Here is an 11,663-nt window from a genome sequence, read left to right on the forward strand (position 1 = left end):
ATTTTAACATCAAATTATAAAACATAAACCAGTGAAAAACCCAGTCTCTATGGAGTAGTGTTGTCGTTAATTCCATAAGCTTCAGTTAATATAAAAACATTTTCTAACACAATATATTAAAAGTACGGTAATATTCTTTATCACTGAAGTCACCTGGACTGGTCTCACGCAGGCTGACCTAACTGTGAGTCAACAGTAGTGCTACAATCACTATGGTGCAATGTATTCCAAAAGGGCTGCACTATTACAGTTAGGTTTAAGTAAATCACTGCTCTTTTAAATTAGGTCAAAGTTAAAGGGCCTGCGTCCAGTTATTTACCATGTTTTTGAGCAAAATTTGTCTTGCCCCACGACAAATATATTATATAAGCAGCTCTTGAGGCCAAAATAAGTCTGCTGTGTACTGTCTGCATCAAATTCTAAAGCATTTTAGTGTCCGATAATCAAGAAGTGCACGTTAGCATGCTAGTTGTGCGTGTTACTACTCTGAGAGTTTTTAAAGTTGCTTATAAAATTACTGTAGTGAATAATTAGGATGTCCAGAATGCATAAGTTAAGTGAGGAATAACTTGAACAACAATAACTTAAAATTAACTAGTTTTGTTTTTCACATTTTAAAGACAGTAAAAATCAGGTACAGCGCATTTAAATTGAGATTTTAGAGCTTTAGTACTGAATTTATTATTATCCTGTGTTTTTGCTCTAATACATACTAACATATTATCACATTTTTGTTGTTATGTGCAGCCCTATAGTGTATCCATGGGTTTCAGCAACAATTAACAACTCAAAACTAAATATTATATCTTTTGAATGGTAAAAGTACTTAATCTGGCATCTATAAACAGGAAGCTGAAACCCATGAAGTACCGGTAATATTTACTTCTCAGGACAGGCACGTCATTCATTCAGTGAGGACTATAGTGACATGCTGCTGCTGAATAAAGTGACTAAAAGTTAACTTCTGGACGCCCTAAACGCTCGCCATTTTGTTATGAGGCGGAGCTTAGTCCTGTTACATCTCAGCTAAATATATATTTTTTCCCAGCAGCCTTTTCTTCTCACTGGTGTTTGAAATGACGATGTATTTTATTTACAGATTTACAGATAAAATTAAAAAAGAGAAAGAAAAACAAAGAAAAACAACATTCGTAGAACTCCCTGCTTTAGTGCACTGGGAACAGAAACTTTACAGGTTAAAATTCTTCATATACAAATAAGATATTACGTAATCTTCTGATATGACAGGTTAAACTAGATTATGAAACAACTTCTGGATGAGTTAAATGACTTGAATTCAGAATCACAACAGTAGTTTAGAGACGTATACACACGATAGGTTAAGGTGCAGTTTATCAGTCCAAAGGGAAAAGAAGGAGGACTGGACTCAGATTTGAAAAGTGTCATGACGCAAAAATTTCTAGTTTCAATGCTGGTTTTAGTATCAATTAATATCCATTTGATACTTTTGACTTGTTTTTTGACCTTTCTTCTGATTTTTGGTCACTATCTATACAAGTAGGACGCAGAAACCCTTTTTACTTCAACTGAATCAATATTTTGGACCTAGTAACAGTGGACACCATTCAGAAATATTAAATAAAACTACCTACGTTATGTCAATAAATAAACTACCAAAACTAATTAATAATGCACTACATAACTTCACTGGTGGAGTTTAACTTCGTCTCCGTAGAGCTGTTACCGCTTTGCCTAGAAAGTTCCACAATATGGCATTAAACGTGTCTCTATGAAGATACACAAGTGACGCCAGCAAGCCAAATTTACAGCTCAGATCTGGGGAGAGGCAAACCTGCTCGCAGTAAGAATGCATGTTTTGAGATACTTTTGAGCAATAAAACCACCTCTAAGTTTAGCGGTCGACTGCGGAACATTAAAGGCAAAGCAATAATATCTCCCTGAAGATAAACGGGCCTTGGACCGTGTTCCAGAAAAGTTAAGATTGTGAATTCAAGTCATTTAAATCCTAGAGATGTATTTTTGAGTAAGTCGAACGTCGCGGAGAAGGCAGAACAGCTGAGAGGATCCGTTTTATGAGGATCATCGACGAAAAGGCCCCGTGAGAATGGGCTCTATTAAACAGCATTGCACAAAACAACTTCTTTAAAACCAAACCAACTCTCTATGCTACTCGAACGGTACCCTTAATGAGTTTGGAAATTTGAATTTGTTTAATAAAATAAAATTAGTATATTAATCTATCCTTGAGTGTTTTTATTTACTTACAGAACAAAAATCTGCAAATGAGTAGCTAAATAAATCTAAATTATATACTCAAGTGTGTATATTTTTTGCTGTGAGAACAAAGACACAGAATGAGCTACTCTCTTAATTAAAGCTGCACCTTGTAACTTTACTGGCGGAGAATGGCCACCTACTGGTCTCCATAGAGATGTTATTTCTTTGCTGTAAATGTTCCACAGTCTGGTGTTAAACATATCTGTTGCAGTCAAATCTACTTGTTGACCTGGTGGCATCATTGCTCGTCTCCATGGAGATAGAAGGTAAAAGCAATACTATAGAACATTATCGGTGGAGATAGACGTGTTTTATGCCATACTGTGGAACATTCCAGGCACAGCAATAACGTCTCCATGGAAAAATGAAGGTGACGGATCCTCCACCAGAAAAGTTACATAGTGCACTTTAAATTGCGTCTAGTCACTCCAATTTCTGGATGTGTCTATTCTGTCATAACCAATGGCCACAACTTAAGTCGACCAATTTATGTTCCATATTTAGACTTTTCTTAATCCACAAGGGAATCTCTTCTTAAAAGTATTGATAAGAGAACTAAAAGCCAGAATAGTCACTGCACACAGCAATACCATGAGATTGTGAGCGTTTCCCATTCCCAGAAGTCAGAATTCCTCGTGGACATTCCGAGCGTAGTCCATGAGTTTGCTGCCGGTGAAGTACTCGCTGTATTTAAGGATCTCATCCAGCTCCAGATTGTGGTTCTGATTCTCGTCTGCCACGGCGATCATCTGCTTGGCTTCGTTCAGGGCGTTGTGTTCGTTCATGGGGTCCATATACTCCTACAGACAGGATTCAAAGGTTAATACTCACTTTCAATGAAGCCTACTACTACCATAATAACTGCACTTAAACTGTCATGCTAGTTGTATAGTAATTCTGATTCTGTGTAGCTCCCTTGTCTTATTTACCATGAAACCACAACACAACTAGGCCTGTCACGATAACACATTTTTAAATACCATATATTGCTGAAGAAAATATAGACGATAAACAATAATATTGAAAGCCCTTATGCCACTAACACAATCCCTTTAAAGCAGAATTATGCCCCAAAACTATTCTATAAATGTACAGCTTTGTTAATGAACATGAGCTACAATAAATAAACCAAACGATGAGTCATAGAAGTTATTTACTTATTCAACCCTCTACAGCTCAATAACAAAATACTAATGACCAATGTGACCATCATTGTGTTAAAAAACCACGACCATCAGTATCGTGAGTATTCATTTAGTACCAGTGTGTTAAATTTTGTGTTTGGTTTGTGGAAAAAGCTGCAATGCGATATATGAGGACTAAAAACGATAAGTTCATGATGAGGTCGGTCACATCACAAACACTAAAAACTGAAGTCTATTTCAAGCCACGTGTGCCTATTTTTATGAATAAGTAATTTACAGCCTTATATATCACCGTCATTTCAGCTCTAGACCTCACATAAAAAAAAAACATTAGAAACTTGATCCCGGTATTATTAAGTTGTATTTAGGTCTGTCACAATGATTGACTTTAATGTGAAGCACTTTGGACACCACTGCAATACGGTAATTCACTTCAATTTAATACAACTTTATTTATATAGCACATTAAAAACAACTCCAGCTGCCCAAACTTTTTTCACCAAGGGCCACATATTGAAATTTAAACGGAGCAAGGGGTCACGGACACAGGAAGTGAATCTAAATGTATTTCACTGAGCCACCGCACTTTTAATGAGGTTTGGAAGGAATAGGGCCTGTATCATATCAAAATGGTTGTTATTTCAGTTAACAGGAATGAAATTTTTTTGTTTGCAATAAAAAATAGTACTTGTAGTCATTTGAGCCAGTTCAGTTGAAAGCTTGAGAGCCAATAAAAATTGGTCTGAGGGCAGCATTTGGTCCCTGGGCCATTGTTTGGACACCTCTGCTGTACTGACTTTGGTTGTTAAATAAATGATAAATGGAACAATAATTTTTGGGTGACAATATTTATGGTGGGTACTTTTTCTTTCTATAATGAGGAAAATTTCATTATTCTTCCATAGTAAGATACTATTTGAGCTGCAGAGGATTGCATAAATGACCTCTATGACTCACTACAGATACAAAGTGTTTCATTCTGGTATGTATTTATTGTAGCTCATGTTTATTAATTATATTTTACTTTTAGTATCGTTTTTTGGGATAATTCTGCTTTACGGTTGTGTCAGTGGCATAATGTACTTTTAATATGCTCATTTATTGTCTATATTTTACTTAGCAATATATGGTAATGATGTGACTTTTTGTGTTTAGTTCAGATTTGGCACACTTTGTTGTTCTTGTATCTGTTACTGTGTTAGTGTAATTCCTTTTGTATGTGACACTTTGTTGCTATGCTGACAAGTTAGGTCAAGGTTTGATTCGTCGGATACTGGTCTGTTTTGGAGACTGGTTCTAGTGAGACTGCTGTTGTTTTACTCTTGTTTTGGTGTGTGTTACAGTCTGCAGTAGCCCTTTTGTTCAGAAGGTTTTTGCAGCAGTTTTTACCTCCAGTTCCTCCATAGTAACGATGCCATCGTGGTTACCATCGATGACATCCTCAAACTCCTTCTTTCTCTCTCGGACCCAGTCGTCGTCGATGTCCTGGGCCTGCTGGTTCTCCACAGTCCCCATAGGCAGAGAGATGAACTCAGACAGAGTCAGCTTCTTATCACCGTCCTGGTCTGAATGAACAAAACAGGGCTGTTGTAAAGCGACACATGTGAGCGCAAAACTGTAAGGAAATGATGAAAGACAAATTGTGATCTATATTGATCTCTATAGGGCAACAGCTCAGTTGGTAGAGCGTTTGTCGCCTGACCCACAGATTGGTGGTATGATTCTAGTTCCCACAGATGAACGCTGTTGTGTCCTTGGGCGAGACACTTTGCCCCCTTGCCCCCAGTGTCAGCGTACACTGGTATATGAACGTGTGTGTGAATGGGTGAGTGGTTCCTTGATGTAAAGTGCTTTGAGTGCCTTGAAGGTGGAAAAGCGCCACATAAAAACGTGACCATTTCCCATATACTTGGAGAAAAATATATGACCTTGTGACCTGATTTTAGTCAGGGTCAGACAAAGTAAATTTTGTAAATTGCCCCATGCCATTCTTTGGAGCAGTGATTTAAACCATAATAATAGCTTTATCTAAAACCTGTCTTTTCTAAAACATAGTTAGTAGTTCTCTGTAGGGCTTAATATGTGGAGGCAAATAGCTTTACTAGGTCAGTCGGCTCAAGTCTGGTAACTAAACAAAACTAATATGGCCCTTTTGAAATGACAGAACCCTTTAAGAGAACCCTGAAATGACCAAAACTCTGCTGTTGTGACCTGGTAGAGTCAACAATCACCTCTAAAGAATGATCAAAGACTTAATCAAAATCTTAGTTGTTTTGAGTTGAGTGCAATACAGGACAAACGAAATTTGGAAAAGGGTCAAAAACATGTTAGTCCCATTGTGTACGTGTAATGAATGCACGGCCTGAAATTGTTTGACGTTTAATATGACTTGGTTTTGCTCCTGAATATAAAACTTTATGAAAGTGCCCAGAATAACAAATCCCAGAGCTTTTGGGACTCTGGCAGAAAATGCACATTGCTTGGATTATTATATTACATTCATAAACATGTACAGAAAACATGTCCTTTTGTGGCGCTGACTCTTAAACATCGAAGAGAACTCTTGGATTGAACGACACATTATCAGCGTGGGTATTTGTAAACAAGAATTAACATTTGGATTTGGAGTGAAAGGAATTTAAACACTGAAATCAGTCAAAGCGTTTCTTGGTTTAAGTATTTTGAATGAAGGAGGCAAGCCCGACCTCCTCACACTATGGTAGTGATGTTTTGTGTAAAAAGAAATATCTATCACTATTTACAGTGCGTGTGTGTGAATATGTGTGTGTGAAAACTCAAAACACAATAACTAAATAAAAACAAGAGTAGTACCGTAATTTGCTTACCCAGGTCTCGTACGATCTCTTTGACCATGTACTTGAGCATGCCGCGGCTGTGTTCCGGGTGCAGAAAGGACAGAAACTCCTCCTCGTTCAGGAGCTGATCAGCCGGAGGGTTATCAGCCTGATACCAGCGATCCTTCAAACTCTCCAGCACCTCCTGAGCTGAGAGCACAGACACAGAGCGAGGTCAGTCTGAGATGGCAGAGTGGATTTTAATCATATCATTTCTGATGACTACATGCCTATGCAACTTTATTCATAATTTCGACAGAAATACATTGTGTTTGTAAAGGTCCTATATTATGAAAATTTGTGAGCTTTAAGCCATGTAGAATGTTATTACCTCCTCAAAAACATATCTGGAGTTGTGTTTTGTTTCATTCACATGTCTGAGTAATACTGGGTTATTAGTTTGTCTACATCTCCAAAGCTCAAAATGCTCTATTCCACTTTGTGATGTCATGAAGCAGTAGTTTTCAAGTTAATAGCTACCCATTACCCTTAGCTTAGTAGAGATTGGAAATTCCAGGGCAGAAATCATCCAAATGATTCTAATGAAGGTGTATGGTGGAGCACTTCCAGTATTACTACATGACATCACAAGGTGGAACAGAGTGTTTCCTGAGAGAAAAAAGAAAACTAAATATGCAGGGTTTTTGTGTGGTTTGTGAATGAAACAAAACACAACTTCAGGTATGTTTGTGATCAGGAAACAACATTTTAACATACATCAGAAAAGAGCATAATATGGGCCTTTTAAAGTGTCCTTAAAGTGCTGCATAGATTGTACCAAATATCATTGTCTGGTTAGATTCAACATTATAAGTAATTCCTTTATACTATTTTCATTTAACACAGAAACAGAAAATATACAAATGTTAAAACATTCAAACGTTGGATTATTGATTATGACCCAAATTGAAATCTGGGGTATTGGACTTTATTCTCATAAATCAGTACATTTTGTGTTTTTCCCCACAGAGTGTATTGTAAAATCAGACCACTGCACACCGTCTGCATCTAATAATAAAGTATTTGATCTATTGCTAACTCTAAATAAGAGCCATAAGCATCGTGAGGATTCAGTGAGTCTAGGTGGTCTACCGCAGTGGTTTCACTTTGCTATTAGCGGTTTTCAGATTCTAAAATGTGATGATGTCATACTCCCAGATGGGGTTTACTCTACTGATGACGTTGTACTTTGCCATGAAATTTCCAAAACGTACATGCACAAATACTAAACCTGATCACTTTTATTACTAGACAGGTGCACATACCTGAAATTCTTGTGATGTTGCATTATGTTTGTGAGAGCAGAAATCTACCTATATAGATTTAAATACATATCCTCCTTTTGTGGTTTGAAAAGTAGGTAGTGCAGCTTTAAAGTTTTTTTTTTTTAGAAATGTGAAAAACAGAGCATGTTGGCAGGGATCCAAAGTTATTCCTCACTTACCTTATGCATTCTGAGCACTTTTTAACAACTCTCAGGAGGCCAGAGAAGAGTTTTGCAGTGAAGGTAAAGCTAACAAACTAGCATGCTAACTGCACACTTAGCAACTATAAAACAGTTTCTAATTATATGCAGGAGGTAGGAGGAAGATGATTTATTTTGACATCAAGAGCTGTTTATACAACATATCTATACTGGGGCAAATTTTGGGGGGTACAGGGCCTTTAAAACATCACTGGGGGGTTCTGCATGTATGTCTATGGTGGAAGTTCAGTAGTTACCATGGTGACACTATTCACACATAAGCAAACACTGCCAAAATATTTTAAGATGTTCATGGTTTAAGTTTTTAGTTTGGGGGAAAAAAAAATGTTGAGTCTGAAAAATTGCTAGCTAGTTCTTGACTAATTTTATGCATGAGGCTTGTTTAACACAAATGGGCTCACCTGTTGTAGTTCCAATGAAGTCAATTCTTCATGGTCAGATTGTGTTTAAAACAAAGCTCAGATTAAAGTCTAACTTGAGTAACAGATTCAGACAGAGCAGAGCCTTTAATTAACGCCACACCCAGAGGGAATGTTGATACAGCTGCAAAGCATCAATAAAGGTTTTCATTCTTACTGTCTTCATCCAGTTTGAGGTCTTCACCGTTCTTTATTTTCTCTGCAACCTCTTTCTCGTTGAAGCCTTTGCTCGCCAGGAACTTTATTCTGTATTCATCCCAAGTCACATGACCTGAAAGTGCAGACAAAAAAAATTGTAAAGAGTAAAGTAAAAATTGGATCCAATCTGAAGTAGAGTTCAGAGGGTAGAGTTTGAGATTTAAAAGGAATTATAGATGTTGCAGTATGAACATTCTTAGTATAATGTATAATCCAAGAATCACAAACATAACAGAACATTTGTAATTCAGGCACCTTTTTATTTTGCTTGAATTTTGAAAAAGGTTTTAGCCCTTGTTTTGTTTTTAAAGGTGTGGCATGTTCTACTACTATGTTTCTCCACAGTCTTGTCTCCATGGAGGTGTTATTGCCTGTAACGTGACATAAATTTAACAGGTGATGCCATCAGGTCAGATCTGTGGAGAGGCTACTGCTGCCACTGTGTTGAATGTCTATGGTGTCAAAAATATGAAACCAAAACTATGACAAAATTATTTTAGGCTATACATTTGTCTATTTAATTGTGTCTTATGTGTCTTACCATCTCCATCCGGGTCAACCGCTCTGAAGCTGTTCTTGTTTTCCATCGTGGCCTCCTGGAAGTGCTCCTCCGTCTTCTCCATAATCCAACGCTGCATTTCCTTAGCGCTGATGCTCCTGTCTTTGTCGAAGTCAACTCTAAGAACAATAATAGCAGGCATTAATGATAATTCACTAATCGTGTAAAGCTCTATTCTGGACACTCATAACCAAACAATAAAGGATGTAATATAGTTTTTTTTTCTAAACTTAGCCCTGAAATATAGTTTGATATTATGTGACATATTTTGTAACATTATAATACTACATACATCACTTATTGGTGATTACTCATATTAATCAGTAATTTCCATACTTTATAGAGAAAATATTCTCTATACAGGACAATACTTTCTTACTTTGTGAAGATTTCTATCAGCTTCTTCCTGTTCCGCCGTGGCTCTGAATCCTCCTCAAACTCTTCCATCTCTTTACCCAGAAACACCTCCTGATGGAAGTCTTTGTTCAGGTGCCCGTCCATCTCCATCTTGACCCCATTCAGATGGTCGGGGGGCAGGATCTCGTTCTCATCCTTGTTGTCCTGGGTCTTCTCTTTGGCAGCAGACATATTGGCTGGTCGAGCATTCACATCCATAGAGTGAAGGACAACAAAAAGGAGCAGGGCCACGGACAGTAGGTTTCTGCACCACATCTTTCTCCAAACAGCCATAGTTAACTAAAATAAAAACATGTTATGAAGAATGTAGACTAAACTGATCACTTAAACAGTTCTATACAAAAGTACAAAGCCCTTTTACAGCCTCCCAGTGGATCGGTTATTTGTTGGCTTGTTGGTGGACATGAACATTAAACATTTTACATAAATCAACCTACTTTATATAATATTTTAGCGCTGTCATTTTTTCTCTCCATTTAAATAAATGGGATTCCAGTTTATCCAGATGTCACCACAACAAATGTGCGGTTTAGTAGCATTTAGAAAACTGGGTGAGCCGGAATAAGATCAATGGAGCTCAAGAGTCCTGTCCACTTTGAAGTCTGCTCAGGTTCCAGAATTGAATTTTCCATTCATTTTTTCCCATAGAATTAAAAAATAAATAAATATGAAGAGTTCAAAGGCATCTTGGTGGGTAAACAGCTATGTGGTAATTAATATCCATAAGCTGCTCCAAAAAGAAGAAGAAACACAATTAAAACCAAGATTCTGCCAAATGTTTTAATAACTTAGTGATTTATAAAGTTTCAGTTCAGTTTTAAAAGTTGACAGGAAATGTACTTCCTGAATCAGAGGGTGACTGGTCACTGTTTAGCTCCATAGGGCCCTCCTGAAAATCCTGGCACCCTGGACTATTATGAACAAAGAAGGTAAAGTTGTTCATTTGAAAAATAAAGAAAAATCTGCTGCCAAACTCAGCATATAAAATAAAGCACATAAAAATATAGAATTTTTGTTTAGTTCACTTACACAAAATGTCTAAACTACATGTTCACTTCTAACTACACTCATCCTATGAATAAGAGCAAGTACTAGGAAACTATGTACTATGCAACATTTTAGATGAGACATTCTTGTCTTCAAGGAGATGTTAATGCTTTGCCTCCTGTTCCATGGTATGGCATGAAACATAACCATTTTCTTCAACAAGACAAGCAGCTGGAGGCAACAGGGTAAGTAACAGGTATTATCAGTGGAGAGGCACACCCGCTCAGAAGAATGCATGTTTCTCAAGGTTTTTTTTTTTTTTTTCCCTGTCCTGGTTCTTCCCGGTTCAGTCCTGATTAATAATACCAGGGCTGATTCTGTGGGCTGGACAAGTTTGCTCTGAACTTCTCCAGCCCACCTAAAACTCTTCACTGCTGAGAAATGACGCAGACTACAAGGTACTTCAAAAACAATTCTGGGAAATCTACTTACTCGGCCTACTTACTGGAAAAGGACATTAGAAAACTACAATGTAAAAACTAAAGCCAAACGAGAGACAGATATACACAATGACTGTCATATTTCCAGCAATCAAGACAATTATTCATATGATAATGGACATGGTAAAATGCTAACCTGTAACATATAACAGGAATCAAGTAGTAACATTAGTGATATACAACAGCCATAATAAAATCAAGATATAGTGAATCACATATCCCTCTAAACTAACTGTTAAATGGTGAAAATCTGGGCTTTGTATAAAGGATAAATGTTGACTTGGCTATACAAATGTTAGCTCAACTTCCTTGACACAGACCTGCGTTGATTCAGAGCTGTCATTTCCTGTAAACGTGGCTATCTCGTAAAAATCCCGGAATAAATATAAAAAAATACAAATTATACTACGAGCAAAGAGACATTAGACTGCTAAAACTCTAGCCTGGTATCACATTTAATCGTTTTCACTGTAAAATGAGTGGTTCGGAGCTAGCTTACCTGTTCCTTCCAGTGACGTGTGTTGAAAGTTCATAAAACTCAGGCGCGGATTTCCGGTAAGGATTTTCAGTATAAATATACAAAATAAAATACGATTACAGTACGTTATTCGTTGTATTATTATTGTGAATGTATCTTATGAATGTATTGTAATTTTAAATTTTTTGATGTTTAAATGAGTTATAAGTACACGTAATATGCAATATGGACTGCAAAAATTGCCAAACGGTAACATGCTATCTTTTATTTTGAAATTATAGCGGGTATCAGGAAAACCCATCTAAAAATGTGTTGTGAAATTTTTTAATGCCTCTAAGTGGCGCTGTCTTACAAGTTATA

At 37.0% G+C, this 11,663-nt stretch overlaps 1 protein-coding gene across 2 annotated transcripts; it reads right to left on the reverse strand.

Moving 5' to 3' along the window:
• Positions 1 to 2,267: 2,267 nt before the first annotated feature.
• Positions 2,268 to 11,372, reverse strand: sdf4 (stromal cell derived factor 4). Of its 2 annotated transcripts, none has more exons than XM_033969569.2 (7): positions 11,325 to 11,372; positions 9,301 to 9,617; positions 8,904 to 9,040; positions 8,322 to 8,435; positions 6,251 to 6,409; positions 4,794 to 4,969; positions 2,268 to 3,059 (listed from the first exon to the last, which is right to left on the reverse strand). In XM_033969569.2, the coding sequence occupies exons 2-7, from the start codon at positions 9,609 to 9,611 to the stop codon at positions 2,883 to 2,885; spliced, it is 1,074 nt and encodes a 357-aa protein (XP_033825460.1). In that variant the 5' UTR covers positions 9,612 to 9,617; positions 11,325 to 11,372; the 3' UTR covers positions 2,268 to 2,882. The 2 variants fall into 2 exon arrangements, with proteins under 2 accessions (XP_033825460.1, XP_055079095.1); XM_055223120.1 differs by having other exon boundaries at positions 11,146 to 11,338.
• Positions 11,373 to 11,663: the final 291 nt, after the last annotated feature.

Source organism: Periophthalmus magnuspinnatus, chromosome 7 (assembly GCF_009829125.3).
Source record: "Periophthalmus magnuspinnatus isolate fPerMag1 chromosome 7, fPerMag1.2.pri, whole genome shotgun sequence".
In the NCBI taxonomy this organism is placed as follows: domain Eukaryota; kingdom Metazoa; phylum Chordata; class Actinopteri; order Gobiiformes; family Gobiidae; genus Periophthalmus; species Periophthalmus magnuspinnatus.